Source organism: Camelus ferus, chromosome 4, assembly GCF_009834535.1.
Source record: "Camelus ferus isolate YT-003-E chromosome 4, BCGSAC_Cfer_1.0, whole genome shotgun sequence".
Taxonomy (NCBI): domain Eukaryota; kingdom Metazoa; phylum Chordata; class Mammalia; order Artiodactyla; family Camelidae; genus Camelus; species Camelus ferus.
Genome location: NC_045699.1, coordinates 66007608 through 66027470, shown reverse-complemented (window position 1 = coordinate 66027470; position 19863 = coordinate 66007608). Strand labels below are relative to the sequence as shown.

The 19863-nt window shown below is 51.9% G+C and overlaps 3 protein-coding genes across 5 annotated transcripts; 1 reads left to right on the top strand and 2 right to left on the bottom strand.

The window, feature by feature from the left end:
* Positions 1-692: 692 nt before the first annotated feature.
* ARPC5L (actin related protein 2/3 complex subunit 5 like) lies at positions 693-8092 on the bottom strand. Its single transcript, XM_032478419.1, has 4 exons — positions 7796-8092; positions 3630-3702; positions 2462-2638; positions 693-1254 (listed from the first exon to the last, which is right to left on the bottom strand). The coding sequence occupies exons 1-4, from the start codon at positions 7942-7944 to the stop codon at positions 1192-1194; spliced, it is 462 nt and encodes a 153-aa protein (XP_032334310.1). The 5' UTR covers positions 7945-8092; the 3' UTR covers positions 693-1191.
* A 1232-nt stretch (positions 8093-9324) lies between these two features.
* WDR38 (WD repeat domain 38) lies at positions 9325-19504 on the bottom strand. Of its 3 annotated transcripts, none has more exons than XM_032478418.1 (9): positions 19173-19504; positions 18547-18667; positions 17452-17568; positions 17241-17338; positions 16850-16930; positions 16493-16624; positions 16211-16360; positions 15585-15632; positions 9325-9645 (listed from the first exon to the last, which is right to left on the bottom strand). In XM_032478418.1, the coding sequence occupies exons 1-9, from the start codon at positions 19260-19262 to the stop codon at positions 9622-9624; spliced, it is 861 nt and encodes a 286-aa protein (XP_032334309.1). In that variant the 5' UTR covers positions 19263-19504; the 3' UTR covers positions 9325-9621. The 3 variants fall into 3 exon arrangements, with proteins under 3 accessions (XP_032334309.1, XP_006187789.3, XP_032334308.1); XM_006187727.3 differs by lacking the exon at positions 9325-9645 and adding an exon at positions 15175-15513; XM_032478417.1 differs by lacking the exons at positions 9325-9645; positions 16850-16930 and adding an exon at positions 15175-15513.
* On the top strand, positions 10782-15170 carry RPL35 (ribosomal protein L35). The gene is made up of 4 exons (XM_006187726.3): positions 10782-10925; positions 11324-11460; positions 12658-12739; positions 14985-15170. The coding sequence occupies exons 1-4, from the start codon at positions 10923-10925 to the stop codon at positions 15132-15134; spliced, it is 372 nt and encodes a 123-aa protein (XP_006187788.1). The 5' UTR covers positions 10782-10922; the 3' UTR covers positions 15135-15170.
* Positions 19505-19863: the final 359 nt, after the last annotated feature.

Sequence of the window (19863 nt, the reverse complement as noted above, 5' to 3'; positions counted from 1 at the left end):
TATATGTAATTTAATGAAGCCAGCAGCCTAGTCCCACCTCGCAGGAAGGGTGGAGGTTCTGCAGAGGAGTTGGGAAGATTGTCACTTCGGTTAACATCCACCTCCAAGGCCCACATGACTGAGAAGAGCTTCAGGAATATGAATGGGATCCTTACCTTTAACGGCAAACTGCAGTTACATGTGCTAAAAAAGAAAGAAAAACATCTCTGCTCTTGAGAGAGGCCCATTGTTAGTGGTTACAGGGAACAAAATGTTCCTTTTGTATCTATAGGCTGATTGCTGTTTCTGGCTTTTAATCCTTTAAAGAAAACTCAACATTCACGGCAATAATGTTCCTGCCAAACGGCCAGACCCAGAGTCAGGAGGTGGTGGCTGGACCCATCAGAGCCCACTCTGAAGACTCCAAGTGCAGTCACACAAACTGAAGACTTTTAAAGCCTAGGTCAATTATTGAGTGTTTGGCACTTTATTAAATTAAGCTCCAAAACTCAGCAAAACGTCTCTCCGAAGGTAGCACTGCGGCCCAGGCCCCAGGCACCGTGTGGAGGAGGGCTGGCCTGCCGGGCCTGCTCCCCGCCGATGGCTCGGCAGGAACACGCGTCTACCCGCTTCACATCCAGGTTCTGGAACAGGCGACCTCTCGCTCACTACCATCCCACTTTCCTTACATACACAAAACACACTGCAAGGTGTATACTAATAAGCCAAGAGCTTTATTGATGCAGCAGGCACTTTACAATGAACCCAAGAGAGCCCGCCTTCTCTGGGAGCATGGGACGTCTGTGATGTCTGTACAAACCCTCGGGGGTTTTCCACTTCAAAAAAAAAACAAGCTTTCTTTTTAACACAGCCCTTGGATCTGCACCTGCCCAAATCATCCCTCCCCATTTTAAACAGGCAGTGCACACAGGTACACCTGGCCAACGCGGGCCAGCCACTCTGGTGGACAGTCACAATGTCAGTACTGCATTACTCGTGGACAAAGGCAAAGACTATCAGATCCTGCAAAGGGTTTAGGAAACAGTAAGACGACTTCTCCCTCCACCTTGAAAATAAAATACACTTCAGCGGATGCATGTCCTGAAATAGTTTAGTTGGGAGTTCCTAGGAAGATGGTCCATTGTCAATCCCTTCTTCACCAGCCTGTGCATCCAAAATTCTTCTCAAGGTTACATGAGTCTTTTTTTTTTTTTAAACAGTCTTTCTTGCTGTAAGAACTCTTATAATGGAGCCTAGTCCTCCTACTGCTAATGCCTGTGGGGGCAGGAAAAAGAAAGGTGTCAGCTGAAACTTGGTTGGCCAAGGGGAGCCTAGCTTGCCACGGAAGACCATGCACTCCTGACCACATCACAGATCCTCTGAAAAAGGATTCCTGCGAGAGTTAGGAGGTGCCACCAGGGCTCACATTCTAGGGACGGAGCCCTGTCCTGGAACCAAGCAAAACTGGGCTTGAGAACAGGGTCCCCCCAGTTTCCCTTTGACAAGCTCATCCTGTCCAGCCTGCAGGCACTTAAGCAGACACTAGCCCATCAGAGCTGAAATCCTAATAGGGCCAAGTACCAAGCTGCCTTAAAGGGGCCAGAAGGCCTGGCCTCCATACTATGCAGAGGGCTGGCTCAGTTGCCCTGAGCACCACAGCCACCCCCACCCACTAAGCCCAGGAATTCACCTTCCAGCCGAGTGAGCAGAGGAGACCCACCAGCAAAACCAGCCCAGCCCAGCCCAGCCCAGCCCCAAGGCTCAAAGTGCCTGACCCCTCAGGAAGGGCCACTCCCTTACAACTTAACAGAGCTTTTCGGGGACGGACATTGAGAGTTAGTACTAGTCTGGTCTCCTTCAATGATGGGCATGCTTCCTGTAGCTCTACGGGGGAGGGGGGGACACAATGGCACACAGGCAGGACATAGGCTTGACAAAAGGCCTTGCTCTTGTACCAACCGAAGTAAAGGACAGGCACAGCTTTTCCTGCTTCAGGTGAATAAAGGCCCTACTAAGTGACTGCCAAGTTTTCTGCCGCTGTCCCCTCTTGGCCTGGTGAGGCTGAGGCTGGAGCAGGAAGCCCTTAGAGCTAAGTGGAGGGCTCAGCCTGCATTCCCAACACCCACAACCACCACCTCCACCAGCGCACACACACAGTATTACAAAGCCCCAGCCGCCAGCAAGCCCGCCCACCTCCCACCTGCACTCCCCATCTTACCACGCCAAATCACCTACCCCGCTGCCTGCCTGGCATAAACCAGCAGCGAAAGCAACGGCAATTATCAGAGACAGCGGATCCCTACCAGGTGCTTCCTTGGGAGAGTTAAGTGCTCAGATGTCCCAGGTTGCTTGAGGTGTGGCCCCTTATTCCCACATGCCTACCAGGCTGTCCTGTTTGTTTTGGATAATCTGGCCCGCTGATTTGGACCCTGGGGTTGGGGTGAGTCAGTGAGCTGCCTGAGTGGGCAATGTATTCACATACCTTTTCATGCCACTGGAGTAACACTGCGCTGCTATTTTCTGTGGGCTTCTCAAACCCTTTATAAATGTACTTCATTAGCAAGTCAACACCATTTCTGTCCAGTGACTGCACAGCCTGCTCAATTTCACTGCTCTTAAAATTTGTAAGCACTTTCAGCACCACGCCCTGGGCCCGTTCCTACAGAGGAAAGAGAAAGGGAGTGAGGCCCAGAGCCATGGCCCACAAATATCCACACCCAACACTGCAGGCTCCAAACACCAAACCAAGTTGTCAGAGCTCTTAGAACAATGCGCAATCTCTAACTCACCTGGGGTGGTTACAAAAGTAAGTGGGCTGAAATTCTTTTATTGACTTAAGTTTCAAAGTACCCCAAAGTATTCAAAGCCAATCATTTATTCCACTTATTTGGGGGAAAACAAGTGGTTTACTGGGAAGCAGCATCACTATTTTTGGTGACACCAGCAAGGCCTCAAACCGTCAGAATCATAACTATGGAGATCCATTTAAAAGAAATTAAAAAAACAACAACAAAAAAAACCAGGTTTACCTGGCTGCAGCTTCCCTCTGCATTCAGTCCCAGTGAAACAAAGGAGCCGTTCCCCTCCACGTTGGAGAGGTGCAGCCACTGATTATACCAAGATTCCACCACAAGATGGCAAAACCCCAGCTCCAAAGAGACCCCTTTCCCAGGACCAAATTTTAGACAGCCTCAGCAATGAGGTTTTAGACAATCTAAGTGATGTAGTCAGCACAACTGTATCTTCTCACCTAGTTTTTAAAAGGCAGGAAATCATAAAGCAAAAATCCTTAAGCAAATGAAGCCTATTCAATAGCTTATAAAAGCATAACCACTGCTTAGTCCCACAAGGCAAATTCATTTATAGTTTTGTTCATCAGGAAGGTCTGGACTGACTTCTCACCCCATGAGTCCCTGGGGAGAAGTGAGCGTTTCCTTGGGAGGTTTTACTATGAACACTGGCAACTTTGGTGTCAGGAACGCCAGGAGGCATCGGGGAAACACTGCCCAGTGCCAACTCACTACCTTGGTACATACTCACTGATGCAGAGATGAAACAGACACTGTCCAAAGCCCCAGGGAGCTCACGCTGGACAATCACAGTCCTGGTCCCAACACCACCCAGAAGAGCTGCAGCTTGACCCTCTTTACCTTCACGGCTTGATTCTTGGTGTTGACGGGAGAGTTCCGCAAGGCTGCATGAAACGCCCGAAGCATGTCCCCTGTGCATCAACACCAGTTAAGGACTGGGCTCTAGTGTGTTTGTGCTTTTATCAATGAACTCATTTCTAAAAGAGCTCAAGAAGAGGTGAGTCAAATGGCATCTTACCCACATCCACCCACCTCCCACTGCACTTTCCGGGCACAGCCTGCAGCTCTGAGCCACACGGAGGGTAGAGAGGGCATCTCTGCCAACCCTGCAAGCCCTCCTTCTGCCACCCCCTAAATCTTTCCTGTCAAAGCAAGTTTGGACACACACTCCCTCCCTCACAACTGCCCTCACAGGGTAACCTGCAGCAAAATCTGACTTGAGCTGGTTTGCACCTGCTTGGCACCAGGCACGGTTTATCTGCCCTACATCCACCATGTGAGGTTACCATTCTCACCTTCTCATTCTCAAAAAGGAAGAGCAAAGGCACAAACAGAGGTCTCCTAACTTTTAATCCAATGTTTTGTATCAACTAAACTATTAAGAAATTAAGATGTGCTAAAACTTTTATCTTCCAAGACCTACCCAGGTGGGTGAGGTCCCAACTGAGGGAAATTAAATCATCTGAAAGAACTTTTTGCCAACATAATGAACCAATCCTCCCCCGCCCCCATTAACCAAACCTTAGCTGGAGTCCTGACATATTCTTTGCTGAGCTCTGAATACCCAGCACTCAAAAGAAAATTACAATCTGGGTTAGGTCCCCAAAGGTGACACCTATTTTAAACTGAATTACATCAGCTCACTTTCATTTCCTCATCTGAAACACTGGCTTCAGCCAAAAAGCTTCAAAAATAGAACAAGAAATGGCTTCTGCCCAATCGGGTCTCTACTCCTGTTCACACAGCAATACCCACATGTGAAAAGAGCCTCCTGAGTAAAGCCGAGGCCCCAGCCTTCTCTAGTGTGCCCTCCATCTTGACTGAGCTGGACCCACAACACCCAGGGAGCCACCCCTGCAGAGCTCCTTGGCCCCTGCTGGGCTCAGATCCACCTTCCAATTTGAGAGGCAGCCCACTCCCCCACCTCCTGAATCTGTCAGCTTTGGAATTCCTTGTTCCCAGCCAGGGGAGGGCTATATGATATTAGTCACTGATAACTTCTACCTCAGAACTCTCTTCTAATCTGGCATCCCAGAGCAATAAGCAGAGTCCCAGAGGCTAAAGCTGGCACTCTTCACTAACCAGCATGGCTGGGAAACAAAACGCTTCAGAAGATGAAGGGGTGAAGGCAGAATAACTAGTCCACAGGAGGAAAAAGAGTTACTACTTCAACCTCTCTGTATCCATCAACCAAGCATTCACTATAGGTGCTGATGGGATGGGGACCTTCAGCAGCCTGGAGATCTGGGGAACAGGGAGGGGCATACCATCTATCAAGCTGGCCTCTGTACTCAGCTGGCTTTAATCCCTTCCCACAGTCTGTGGAAGCTGGGGAATCCTAGTCTCCTCTAGATCAGGGTTTTTCAACTGCAGCACTAACGACATTTTAGACCAGATGACTGATGTGGGGTCTATCCTGTGCATTGTACAATTTTTAGCAGCATCCCTGGCCACTATGCACTAGATCCCAGTAAAACGTCCCAAGTTACGACAGTCAAGTATTTCCAAACAAAAACAAATTTCCTCGCGGGAGGAGAGAGTGCAAAATCACTGAAAAACACTGCTCTGGACAGATCTCCACTCCAGAGGACGAGAAGGTGCTTCAGCAAGGAAGAAAAGAAATTAATACTTTAAAATTCCTACAGGGTCTCAGATCCTGTGTCTAGCTAGGCTTTTTTACAAGTCATCTCATTACTGCTAACTGCTCCTTGTGACAAGAATCGTTATTCAGATTTTACAGGTAATGACTTTGAGGCTCAGAGAAGGAAAATGACCTGTCCAAGGTCACAAAGCTAACCTCTCCAGCTGGCCTTCCAATACAAGTATGCCAGACTCCAAAGCCAAGCTCTTTCTACCATCCCCTGCTGCCACTCCACCCACAGACCCAAGGTGCATATCCGGACACTTGCGTGTGTCCAGTACTGTGCTGAAGCCTTCTGGGATGTTGTCCAGTGATGCTCCCACGGAACCTGTAAGCCCAGCCTGTTTCTTCTCCTTTTAACAGAGGAGGATGCTGCAATTCAGAGAAAGTATGTGACCTACTCAAAGTCATACAGCTACAGCATGACAGAGGTGGGTGTGTGGATGCACAGCCCATGTTCTATTTCATCTGTGTGCTCTCCCACCAGCACTAGGACAGGCCTACTACCTACATTCCCCAACTTCCATCAATCAACCCCTATCCCTACTCCCCTAACCTATGTCCTAAGACTCCTACAAGCCTGTCCTATAGTTTGAATTCAATAATCCAATGTAACTCCAACAGCTGGCACACGGCAGGGACTCGGCAAATATTAGTTCCTTCCTCCTCCCTCCCTTGGCCCCACATTTGCCAGGATTTCAGTTCTCATCTGTTAACCTCCCTTTCCCCCATCCCAAGAGGTACACTCTCCATGGTAACAAGGTTTCTGATACAGCCATTAGTGGAGAAAGAACCATCCCCGGATATGCTAAGCCTAGGCCTCCAAGCAGCCTCAAGAAACTTAGCATGTCAGGAGCTACCAAGAGAGGACTTTCAACAAGTCCCTGCAGCACCAAGATTAAGACAGTAGATAACCAGACCCTGTCCTCCTGCTCTGTGGATGGTCTGGACCACAGGCCTGACTCTGGGGCCCTTTTGGCAATGCCTGCCCGTGAGCTAAGTTCTGTCCTGGCTGCAGAGTTAAAAGTTCCTTCGTGGGGACTCATCTATGATTCCATTTCACTAATGGGGTAAGCAAGGTGATCCTGATGGGGCAGGAAATACAAGTTTGAATATCCACCTTTCAAAACACATTTCTTTTCAATAAAGAAAATCTGAAGGTTTATGTCTCAAAGGCACACTGGAGGAACACTGCAGGGCTCCTCTGAAAGGCAGTCTATGGGCCTGAATTCCCAAGCTGAGTCAACTGATTAAACACCCAGAATCTGATTTATATACAGTACAGCATGAGCTTCCAACCCTGCCCTGGCAAGTGAGGGGGAAGGGGCAGGCACTTCCTGTAATACCATTTGAATAAAGAAAAATCCTTCCTGTGAGAATAAGTCAGTTTCCTGTGCTCAGACTGTTAAGGGACCAAGGAGGCTGTGACAACCAGCTCTATTTTTAATCTTGTTTTCTAAATGCTTGTTTTCTGTGACCACAGAACAGTCATTTCCAGTCGTGGGGCTCTACTTTTACATCACTTTATGCTGTCTGGTTTTTCTTAGCTCTAAACTGGTAGTTTTTTTCCACTGTTTTCTGCACAAGAAGGCTACTGGGGGCGGGGGGGAGGGAGCCAAAGCTCACTTGTTGAACATGGGTGAAACCATGAATGTCCAAAGCCCAATGGTCATAGGAACCTAAGAACAGGTGAGGAAGAGTGGCATTAAGCTGGAGGGTCAGAATGATTCTGGGGTGGGAGGTGCAATCTCAGACCTGAGCTGGACTAAGGCTGCAGCCTTCGGTCCCCGTGGGTCCTTTCTTCCCCGCAGCCATCCACCCACCTATCTTCCTGTGATGCTGCAATCCACACCGAGAGGAGTGTGCCCGGGAGCCGCCCTGGCCGCTCAATTACTCAGCGGTGGCTCACCTGGGCCCCTCCCGCAGATCTAGCCCGAGAAGGGCCCAGTTTCCTGCATGGGAGTGATGGGGCGCCCAAGGAAGGGACAGCCTGAGGGAATGAGGAGGCAAAGGAGAGGAAAGAGGACAGGCCTCGCGGAGGAGAGGGGCCTGCGGGGCCGGACGTGCGTCCGGCATGCTCTTGGGGCTGCCGAGCAAACCGGCCCACCAAGATCCAGGGGCTGCGTCGGGGCCCCGCTACTGAGGCAGGCTCCGGGGGCTGGGGCCAAGCGAGAGTAAGGAGCCCGTGTCAGAGGGAAGGGGGGATGCCTGGCCCGACGGGAGTCGGATCGGGAGTTGGGAGACTGACCGGAAAGGGCCGAGAGAGAGAGTGGGGAGGATGGCCTGAGGGGCCAGAGCCGGGGATGAGGAAAATGGGAAGGCCGGGCCAAAGGGGAGCCCAGGCCACCGCGCTGGGGAAGGATATTGCCGTAGGAGCCCGTCCACCTCGCTAGGGTCCGGGCCTGGCTCAGCCGCCGCCGCCGCCGCCTCCTCCTGCTCGTCCACGAATTTGTTCTCGTCAAACTCGTCGATGTCCACCCGACGGAAGCGCGAGGACAGAGTGTTCCGGGCCATGGTGGGGGATCGGCGCCGGCTCAGCCGACTCCGCTCCGGGGTAGACCTCCACTCCACTCCGCTCGGAACCGGCTCGGGCTCGGGGGCGGGAAGCGGCCGCCCGGCACCACCTCCACCTCCTCCGCGCGCAGCCGCCGCCCGCCCACTTCCGGTTCAGGCCGGAACCGGAAGTTCCGGTGGGAGGGAGGGGCGAAGCCTGGGGGGGCGCAGCTGGAATCGTCCGGGAATTGGCGTTGAAGTTGTGTCTGTGGCCGCTGCTGGGCTCGTCTTCGTGGAGCCTAAATCTTTACGTCTGAGGTGCGGACGGTCAGTTCCCGCGCGGGCCCAGCAAAGTGGACGCCATAACTGCGCTCTTCTTCGGCTTCCCTCCTGCACCGGAGGAGCCCCTGGCCCTGAAAGGGTCCAGGGCGGGCACAGTCGCGGTCTCTGGGTGTCATCACTGCCCAGAGAGAGGGGGCACGGGGCCCCCAGTAGAAGGCGCCCGGCTCTGTCTGTCTAGTGTCGGGCAGGTTTCTTGGAGAAGAAACATTCGAGCTGAAGCCTGAGGGATAAGCAGTAGTTCTTACGCCCCAGAGATTGATGAGGGGTGGGAGAGCCTCCAAGAATGCAGAATTTTGGATTTTAGAAGTCTTGGACGCCACTACACTGAGCTCAGAGGAGATGGTTGCCTCTGCCTTACTGTTGTAGTGACCTTATTGTTAATGGACTGGAAGACTTTAAAGACGTTTAAAGTGTATCCAGGGTGCTGACAAGACAAGGAAGACTTTTGGACTTGAGTGTTCCACGGCCTCGAGTCTGTAACAGTCACGTTGGCCGGGTGGGTGAGGGGCGGGGATAGGAAGATGACTTTATGCCCACTATCCGAGGCAGGAAGAGCGAGGTCCTGGGGGCTGAGAAGTCGTGCCTGGCTGGAGAATCATACCCTGGTAAGAAGCGAATCCCCAGAGTCTAAAACGGGGGTGGAAGGAGGTAGAGCAGAGTTAAGGATTACTTTGTGGTGCCAAGATTAGGTGTCCGGGCTGTTGCTTGAGGGGTTCTGTTAAGGCCTTCGCCTTAGACTGCACTGTATTTTTGTTTTCATGTAATAGTACTCTTTAATAAAGACCAGTAGTCAGTGAAATGTGACTTGTTTTCATTGCTTCAAATACTTCTCATTGACTTGTATCTACAGATTTTTAAAAAAATATTGCCAGACTAGGATGCTACCTAATTTTGGGTGTTAGAGATAGACTCTTACAGAGGGAAATAGGTACTGAATAAGTCTCATTGAGAATACCTGGGAGCAAGAACCAAAGTAGAGAGGTGACTTAAGAGGTGATGCCAAGTGTCCAAGTGACCGGCATGGTAGCTCAAGCCAGGCAGGTGCCAATGAGTGGTGGGAAGAAGTTAGGTATTCTGAAGATAGACGCTGCAGAATTTAGGGGTATATTGGATGTGTCATGTAAGAGAAACAGGGGAGCCATAGATGACTTCAAGTTTAGAAAAGATGTGTATAATCATTACCTTTAATAGAGCTATAAGCATTTGGAAAATACGACAGACAAGTCCCTGTGCACCATTCAACTTCCATTTAAGATTAATCTCTGCCAAGATTGCCCTCTGCCATCTCTTCCCCATCTCCCTCCATTTCCTGGAAGCCTGCTTCACTGTGATCTGGGATAAGTCTCTTCAATTCATTCAACAAGGATTGAGGTGCTGGGCCTGGAGACAAGAAAAACCAAACCAGGTGTCAGCCATGGTTCTGCCACCCCCCAGGAACTTCCAGGCTGGCTGTAGAGATAGATAGACACATAAACTTCATTTTAATTCAGTATGTTTGGGGCTAAAGAAAGGATTGCACAGAAGACTTTGGACACAAGCGGAGGTTGTGTCCCAATTTTATTCTAAGGTTGAGGTCCATTAACAACTTCATGAGAGAGTGGGAGAAGGCTCCCTGGAGGTGAGATCTGACAACAACAAGGGGGCAACCTGGCTTTAACTAGAGCCCTAAGAGGTGTGGGTGTGTCTTCATTAATGGCAATGGGGTGACACTAGAGCACTGATTCATACTTGCTGATTGGGGCAACAATTAAACTGTCCAGTCAGCCTGAGCTCTTTCCATGCCATGTGAATCCTCCCTTTAACTTTCAGGGTCAACTGAAGTGTTCATCCATCTGGGATCATTAATATCAATGATATTTTGAGCGATTGTTATGCATCAGGTCTTGTGCTAACAGTTTTACATGTTATCTTCCTGATCCTCATAAATACCCCCATTTCACAGGAGAGAAAACAGACTCAGGGGAGATTTGCCAAGAGTCTCAACTAGCACCAAGCAAAACAGTAAGAATTTGAAACTGGGTCAGGTTCACTAAAAAAAGGCCATGAATACTCTTTTCCCTACTACATGCTGCCTCCTCTAGAATAATTTATGTAGTTGGATTATAGCTGTCTGACTCCGCCCCTCCCGCCCCCCCCCGCCCCCCTTGGCCTTTAAATTCCTCCAAGGCAGGGGCCATGTTAATTAATCTTTGAAAACCCTCATCCTTCATCCCCTGTACCCCAGAACACCCGTATGCATCTCAGAGTAGCAGACTGGCCGACCTGCAAATGTTTACCGAATGAATTAATGAATGAATAAACGAATAAATGAATGAACGAATCCTAGTCCTTACTATGCCAACTGCGGTAAACTGCCTCCAGGGACTCAGTTTCCCCAATACGCTGCTGAAGGCATTAGACCAAACCTAAGTAATCTCGAGCGCTCAGGAGAAAGACTGGGACACTGCTGGGCGGGGCTCCGGCTCCTCAGCGCAGGACTGTTCGGGCTGTACCACCACGCTCCTCGCAGCGGGGAGGGGGATGGTAGGGGCGGAGCCTGCGCTCCCCTGCCTCGATACTATTGGCCACGCCCTCCGCCACCCGGCAGTAGTTGCGGAGGTCAACCCCGCCTCTTTCTCTTTTCCTCCAAGAAGGCGGCGGCAGCGGGTTGTACAGCAATGGTGAGTGCCGGGGAATCGGGCCCCATCCGCGCGCTGTGGGCCTCTGGGGCTGGGGTGGGAGGCGCGGGGCGAACCTTGAGGTCCCACCTGCCATCCTGGCCTATGGGACGCCATGCGGCCGTCCCAGCCGGCCTTCATCCTCCTCTCGCCGGTCTGGGCTAGGAGAGGTGCTCGCGCGCTGCCAGGGCCTTCGTTTTCCTGTCTGCTGAATGGGGCTGGCGTCCTCGCCCCGCAGCAGGCCTGGGCGAGGGAGCGCCTGCCGGGGCCTGGATTGTCCTGTCAAGGCACTTTAGTGCTGAGCCTCCAGCGCGCTCGTGACATCGGTGGAGGCCTTGGTGAGCGGCGGAGGGAGAGGTGGCCCCGCCGGCTGTTGGACCCAGACCCTTTATTGCGCGCAGGCCAAGATTAAGGCTCGAGACCTTCGCGGCAAGAAGAAGGAGGAGCTGCTGAAACAACTGGAGGACCTGAAGGTGGAGCTTTCCCAGCTGCGCGTCGCTAAAGTGACAGGCGGCGCGGCTTCCAAGCTTTCCAAGATGTGAGTGACGGGCGACCAGACTGCGGCCTTGTGGGAGTGGGGGACACACGCATTGGGAGCATTTGTGGATTTTCGAAGTTGACTTAAGGAAGGGTCCCGTTAAGTGCCCATTCCCTGGATCAGTGAGTCGGAATTTAATGCCCTTCGAAACCAGTCTATCCAGACTCCCCTTGCTGACGCTTAGGCGCTTGGAGGCCCGTTGTCTTTGTGCGCTCCTTTTGCCTGGAATGCCCGTCTTTAGCTTCTCTGGCTGGAGAAAGAAATGGGTGTCCCTGAAGACCCAGTTTAATGCTGCCTTCGAAAGTCTAACTGGATCCCTTTCTTCTACCTCCCACCATGACTGGATTTTTTTTTTCTCACCCTCCCTCACTTGGTTGAGGGATCCCTTGCACCCCCTTACTTGAGTTGTAGTGTAAGTTAACTGATACAAGGGGAGCAAGAATCCAGACTTGTGAAAGGAACGTAGTTTTGGAGTTAGTCAATCTGGGCATAAATTCTACTTCTGCCACATCCTATCTAATGGGCAGGTTCGCTTACCACCCAGGTTTTCTTCCTTTTCCATAAAATGGGCCCCCAGTAATTTTCCTTTGGTGGTGGGAGGAGAATGGTTGAGTTGGGGAACACATAAGCAAGTTGCATGCTGAATCCTCAAGACCAAGTTAACTGGTGGCTGTTTACTGAGTGACTGCCATCCCCCAGCATGCCTCATTCAACATAACTACAAATTCACTTATCCCAGCCTGTTCCTATCTTCAGCCTCAAGCCTGCCCCCAACCCCAGCAGCATTCTGTTTCTCAAGGTGTCTCATTTCCTTCCTAGGTGGCCCCTCCTGTGACTCCCTAAGCTTAACTTGGTTGTCCAGTTTGTAGCAAGATCTCCTCCACTCAGCTCATTCAGATGGGCACTGGTCAGGTCTTCTTTGTAGCCCTCAGGAAGATCTTTCCTCGTTTGCTCTCCCATCTCTCATTAAGACTCCTCAATGAACCCTTCCCAGCCCTTCCTTGTCCCCACTCCTGTGATGCCCGTATCTCTGGCTTCCAGAACACCTTCCCCCTGAGTTGGGTTAGGCATCTCTTGGGTGAATATGGATGAGTTGGAGAGCTCCCCTGCCCTGTGACATCTGGGCCAGGCTCTGAAGGAGATGGTTGGAGAGCTCTGTGTCTTCCCCATTTTCACTGATGTCTCTCTATTTTGTAGCCGAGTTGTACGCAAATCCATTGCTCGTGTTCTCACCGTCATTAACCAGACTCAGAAAGAGAACCTCAGGAAATTCTATAAGGTTAGTGGGGAATGGGGTGTGATGCTTGACTACAGGGAGCAAAATTCCAGCTCTCCTTTGGCCAGAGGGGCAGTATTGCGAGGTTGTCCTGCCGGGTTGCTTGGGACTGGGCTTTCCAGAGCCTTTTCAGCTTGTGGATTGGTTCACCTTCTTACTAGCATGTGGCATGCAAACTGCATTTCTTTGGGGTTACAGTTGTCAAGAAATCAAAGATGTGATGGGAGTCAGGCTGGAGACTTGGGTTATGAATAAAACCTCATCAGCTAAGTGAGTTTGGGCAGTCTATGAGAATTAATTGTTCAGATGTTTTAATTTCCTTGCTAGCTCTGTGTTAGTCACTGCAAAGCATCTGGTATTCTTATTTTTCAAACGAGGACCTCAAGGCTTAGAGCGGTTAAGTTGCCCCACATCACCTCCAGTAAATGGAGTGATTGGGCCTAGGGTCTGAACCATGTCTTGAGGGGCAGGGGATTGAGTGAGTTTGTGTGCATGCATTTGATTTATTACATGAAATTGGCTTGTTTGATTTTGCGGCCTGGTTGTCAGAGTATCTTGGACAGCCTGAAACTCAAGACTTGTTTGAAGCTGCTGTCTTCGTATGGGACTTGGGGGAAGCCACATCCCAGCCTTTGAGGCCTTTCAACTGATTGGATCAGGTCCAGCCAGATCACTTGGGTTAATTAACTGATTAAAGTTGGCTGGTTGGGGGCTTTGATTACATCTGCAAAATGGTTTCATTTCACATTGGCACTGAAATTAGTGTTTGAATGACTGGTTTTGTGTTTGGCACATCAGAAAACCATCACAGTGCCTGGGCTAGCTGCCTGGGGGAGGGGATGCTGCCACCCTTGGACATTAGTGTGTAGGAACATTTTTTTGAGGATTGGGTCTGAAGCTTTCATTAGGTTCTGAGGGAATCTTAACGAGGTCATGGCCCAGAAAAATTGTCTTCGTGATGGCCCAGTCAGTGCATTCCCCAAAACAGCCAGGCAAGATTCAGGTAGAGGTGAGGTTTCTGCCTCTGTGTCAGTGCTGTCCAGTACAGTAACCTCTGGCCATAAGTGCCACTTAGGTGGCTAGTGGCCACTCTCTTGGACAATACAGAGTTCTAAGTCACTTAGTAAATTTGAAATGGAGGGGGCCCTGACCTGTGCCAACTGATAAAAGGGATGTAGGTGGACAAAAACTTTATGCTTCCTGGCCCCTCTGTGAGCTTGCCCTCATCTGCTTAGCTTTTTCTGCACTTCTCTGCCCCAGGCTGCTCGTGACCTGAACCCCACTTAGCTGACACACGCCTGCTCTGTGCCTGTCTCTCTGGCTATCACTCTGGGGCTTTTATGGCAACTCTAGTTTCTCCCCCTTTCAACTGGCATCCATGTTGTTCCTTCATCTCTTCCCTCCTCCCCACCAGTATGCCACTTTTTTTTCTGTCCATCTTTCCCACTGGGCTGGGAACTCCCTGAGCAGGGAGTGGGTCTTGTTTATGGCTAAGCCGCACCCAGCACAGGGCCTCAAGCTGAAGAGGCCCCAGGGGACCCTTTATAGACTAAGAGATACATACCATGAGAGCTGCCTTGGCTCACCACATAGGAGGTAGGGCAGGAATGAGTGGAAACAGTGATGGAGAGACCATGGCCCTATTAAAAGTCTAAGAGTGGTAGGGTGAAGTGGGGGGGCTTTGTCCCTTGTAGCAAGATGACCCTGTTCACGCCAGATCTTGCTGAGTTGCATATGTAAGTGGGGGTGTCATCACAGGAAACACCACAGTTACCTGGCAACCCCTCTAGATAAATTGAGCACCATCTTAAAGCTGCACGCCCTGACCCCCCCCCACATAAACACACTCTTATATAATTTAAGCCAAGATAACAGGAATTGTCCCCCAGGACTTGGTGGGTGCCATATGACCCTTGCTGGGTTGGGGCATGACTGATGCCGCAGATGAGAAGAGCACCTAATTAAGAAGTTAACCCACTTAATAGACTTAAAGAAAATGGGGACAGTCCTCCCCCAACCTTGAATTTAGGTGAATTAAAGCTAGCAGTGAAGGGATGTGGCCTGCCAATATCACAGTCAGTCTCCAGTCCCGTGCCCAAAGCCCCTTACTGGGCTGGATGACATCCACCTCCTCATGCTTGCATCTACCCAGACACACACTTCCCTCAGTCACTTCACAGCACCTCTTAGCTACTGCAGGAGTTCCCAAACCCTGGTCCTCAGGTTCCCCCTGCTCCATCTCACCCAGGGCAAGAAGTACAAACCCCTGGATCTGCGGCCCAAGAAAACGCGTGCCATGCGCCGCCGACTCAACAAGCACGAAGAGAACCTGAAGACCAAGAAGCAGCAGCGGAAGGAGCGGCTGTACCCACTGCGGAAGTACGCGGTCAAGGCCTGAGCATCCGAGCGTCAATAAAACAAACAAACTGGCTGATGTTGCTTTGTGTTTATAGGTGTTTAAGCTAACTGCTTGACAGATGGTGTGGCTTGGTTATGGTCACCAGGCATCTGATGATTCCCAGCAGGCTGGCCTGCCGCTGTTAGCTGCCCTGGTGTGGGGCTATGGCAGTCCCTGCCTGTCCTTTCACCAAACCCTGTGTCCCCTGGATAGGGAGAGGCAGGGGTGGAAGGTCTGAGAGCCATATATGGTGATGTTATGTTCAACCAGCTCTGGGTGATTTGCAGCGGGCTTGGCGTCTTGACTGATCAGCAGCTCCAGACACCAAGAGTTTCCCATCTGGGGTAAAGGCACATGCGTGGGCCACATCCAGGACTCCCTGCCAGAAGTACAGTATTGGGCTCTGGGGGTGCAGGCCTTCCACTGCACCCTTGTTTCCACGGGTCTTACCTTCAGGGTCTCAATGCACTTTCCGCTGTTGCAGTCCCATACTTTGACCTGGAAATTAAAACAAGCAGAGGAGTAGGGAGGCCTCATAGGCAAGTCTGGCATCTTTGACAAAATCACCTTGGGGTGAGTCTCAGCCAACATCTTAACCTCTTGGTCTGAGTTTTGAAGTGTTTGGTCTTCGGTGGGTTGTTTTGTTTTGTTTTGTTTTGTTTTTTATGGGGGAGGTAATTAGGTTTATATATTTACTTACTCAGTGGAGGTACTGGGGATTGAACCCGGGACCTTGTGCTTGCCAGGCGTGCACTCTACCACTGAGCTATACTCCACCCTCCTTGTCCGAGGTATTTTTGACAAGGGCTGCACTGGTGCAAAAAGGAAGTGCAGTACAATTTCCCCTAAAGCTGAGACATAGAAATGCTGGTGTCACTAACACTTAGGCCAGGGCAAACCTTAGTGCCAGGCATCAAGTACAGAAGTGGCTGGCATCTGGGTCTTGTCCTTGGCAGCCTCCTATTGAGGGCAAATAGAGATGTGGATATTTCTCGTCATGGGTGCTGAGGGCTCTGGTAGGGAGGATGTAGGGGTAGGAATTTGCCCGGAGGGAAGGCATGGTCTGGTGGGGTTACCGTGTGGGAGTAGCCAGCACTTGCCAGCTGCAGCCCATCAGGGGAGAAAGCTATGCTCTTCACCCAGGTGATGTGGCCCTTGAGCTGGACAAGCAGGCTTCTGGTTGAGGGCTTCCAGATGTGGATGGTCTTGTCCCAGGAGCCGGATGCCTGGAGAACAGGCAGCTCTTAAGCCCATAGATTTGGGGCTTGCATACTCAGCCCCCAAAATGGCCCTTGACCCTCAGAGTCTTGCAGTCAGCAGTAAGGGGCCATCCTGGAACCCAGGGCAGCCCAGCTCACCAGTAGGCCAGATGCCGAGTAGCACAGACAGCTGATGTTGCCACTGTGGCCCTCCAGCTCCTGGTGGAAGAACGCTGGGGTCCTGGCCCTAAGGTCCCACATTCGGATGGTAGAATCCCAGGAGCCAGTGGCCTGCAGATAGCTGCCATGAGCATGGAGCCGGCTTGTGCTCACCCTCCTGGTTCCTTGGCCAGATGTACAGAAAGCAGGTACCACCTCACCCAGCCCTGCTGAACCCCCCTCAGAAGAGCTAAGTCACCCGGTGGAGTTCTAACCACTGCTCAGCCCCAAGTGGACGTGGGTTCCCAATTCCCTTATGGTCACTGAGGTGGGGCCTGGGCAGAGATTGTGTCTCACCAGGCAGTCGGAGCTGGGTGCGAAGTCACTGCTCTGGACAGAGTCTCGGTGTCCCACTAAGTGGCGCAGCACCTGGCCTGACTGGAGGAGAGCACAGCCCAGAAGCTGCAGTGCCATGTTCTCGGTCTCAGATGGATCATAGGATTTGGGGAGGCCTCCTGGGCCATGACAGAGGAGGGCAGTCTAGGCAAGGGGAGCCTCATGGCAGAGGTCTTGAGGCACGGGAGCTGGGTGGGGGAGACTTGGGGAGGTAACTGGCCAGATGCAAGGAGGTGAGATGTCAGGTGTGGGTATGGGCAGTGGGGAAGAAGGAACACCCTTTTTGGGACAAGTGTGCAAAGTATACACTGCCTCTGAATCCCAGATCTTGCTGTGGCCTTCCTCTGCATACCTGCACCTCCCAGAGCATCACCGTCTTGTCCCAGCCACCTGATGCCAGCTGCTTTGAGTCATGGCTGAAGCTGACAGTCTCCACACTCCGCTGGTGACCTGCAGGAACCAGCCCGGGGTGGGGGGGGGGTGAGGTGGCACAGGACGCAGCAAAGCCCAAAAGGGATACCAGGCTTGGATGCTTGGCTCCCAGTCCCACCCAGCCCACTCACCTTTTAGGACCTGCAGACACTTGGTTTCTGCTACATCCCACAGGCGGATGGTACAGTCACAAGAGGTGCTGGCGAAGAGGCGGCCATCAGGGGAAAATCGGCAGAACTTAACGGGGCCTGGGGCAGGCAGCCATAGTGAGGGAATAGGGCACTGTCCCACCTCCGGCCTTTACAGTCTGACTCCTCCTAATTCAGTCCTATACCCTCTCTCCTCGCTTCCTTCTAACTCACCCTCCGGGAACCTGGGAATTCCTGGGCTCCCATCCCTTGGCCTGGAACACCCAACCCAGTTTGCCCATTTGGAAAATCAATACTCAAATCAAATGCAAGCACCTCCCAGAAACTCCTTGACAGCCCAACCTAGGTTTACTGCCCCTTTTGAGCTCCCCTGCCCCTGGGCTTACCCTATTATAGCATGAAACGGTCTGCCCTGTAATTACCAGATTTCTTTTTCTTGTCTCCTTAATAACAGTTTACATCTACTGAGTCCTTACTGGGTGCCTTTGCTTGCATTCTCTTACCCTATACAGTAGCAACTATTATCCCCATTCTAAAGAAGCTCAGAGGTGACATGATGTGGCTACGTTCACAGTTTAGAAAGTGGGTAGACAGATGAAACTTAAGGACATTATGCTAATGAAGTCATTCACAAAATACTGTAAGATTCCACTTACACAAGGTGCTTAAGTCAAATTGGTGACAACAGTGGTTGCTGGAGGTGGGAGTGAGGAAAGGGAGAAATTAGTTCAATGGGTAAAAAGTTTCAGTTTCGCAAGATGAAGAGAGTTCTGAAAACTAGTGGCAAAGCTGTGTGAACGTACTTAACACTACTGAACTGTATTCTTAAAAATGGTTAAGATGGTATTAAGTATATTTTTAAACAATTTTTTTTTCAAGTGATAGGATTTGAGTCCAGGTCTGTGAGAATCAGAGGCCCAGGGACCAGGTTGTTTCTTCTTGCCCTCTGGCCTCAGCCTTGCCTAGGCTGTCTTGCTCGGATGCCCAGCTCAAAGTCAGGTCACTGAGGCAGGCTCTGCAGGATGCTAGAACAAGTCCATGGGCCTTGGTCTCCCCATTTAGGCTGACAAACCCCACCTGTATGGCCACCCAGTCTCCACAGCAGCCGCCCGCTCTGGGTCTCCCAGCCATACACACAACCGTCCTCGGAGGCTGTGAGCAGCCTCTGGCCATCGGGAGAGAAGGCAGAGGAGTTGACCTGAAAGGAGAGCACGAAAGTCCTGTCCTAGGGCAGGAAACATCTGTCTGATCATCCCTGGCCCCCGACTCCTGGGCCCAGCCCTAAACACTGCCCCAGTAGCCTGGAGTTGGAGCTTGGACTTCAGGCCTCACTCAACAACCAGAACCAAGGAACTTCTGCAGTAGAGCCAAGAGCTTGGAGCCCTTTCTGCAGCCCTGTAAGACCTGAGCCGGAAGCTCAGAGCCCTCAATGAAGCCAGATGCTGGAGCCTCCTCTAGGCGCAAGAGCCCGTTGTGCAGCTGGAACCCAGAACTAGCTCAAAATCTACCATAAATCAGAGTCCAAAGAACACTGGAACCAGCCTGAGTTTGAGCCCTCTCTGGAACCAGAGCTTAGAATTCTAGAGCCCATTCCGCAACTAGATCCCAGGGAACGCTCGACCTTCCACTGCATAGAACCAGAAACCACTCCAGACCGAAAGCCAAGGAGCCTAAGGTCTGGGCAGAGCACGACAGGGCCTCACCTCCCCGCGGTGCCGGTCGAAGAATTTCACTCTCCCCACGGCCAGCGTCCCAGGGGCCTCGCTGTTCATGGGCCCGCGGCCCCCCGCCATGGCGGGGTCCCTCCTAGGCGGGCGCTGGTCTGGCCCGCGGGCCCCACTTAGGCCAAGGTGGAGGAGAAGGGGGAGACTGTGTATGAGCGGTCTCCATGGCAATCGGGGCGGGGCGCGCAGCCGCTGTGGGGTCTCTGGAGAGCCACGAGGAGAAACAGTCTGGGAGAGACTGTTCCCATCTCGGGAGAAGTAGGGCAGCAGCAGGGTAAACCACGGGCGGCTCCGAGAAGGGACTTCTCTGCCCGGACCGCTGCTTGTCGAACCTTGGGGCAGCTGTGTCCTCGGGGAAAGGTGGCGCGCACCACGGCCGCTAGGGGGCACGCTAGCCCCGCGCACCGCGCTTCCGTCTTCCGCGGCACCGAACCCGTCCGTGCATAGTGCAGATCAGTTTGCGAAGGGCCCACAGACCCCTTTGAGACCATCCTGTTTCCCCATCTACACAAAGGAGAAGCTCATCCCTGCACTCCAGGCTCCAGGCTTGAGCCAAGCTCAGGGCCTGACACATGGAGGGCCCACCCTGGAGCCAAGAACTCTTTCCTACAGGAATGGCCACTACTGAGGCTGAAGAACTCGCATAGAGGGCTGGAAACCATATTCATCT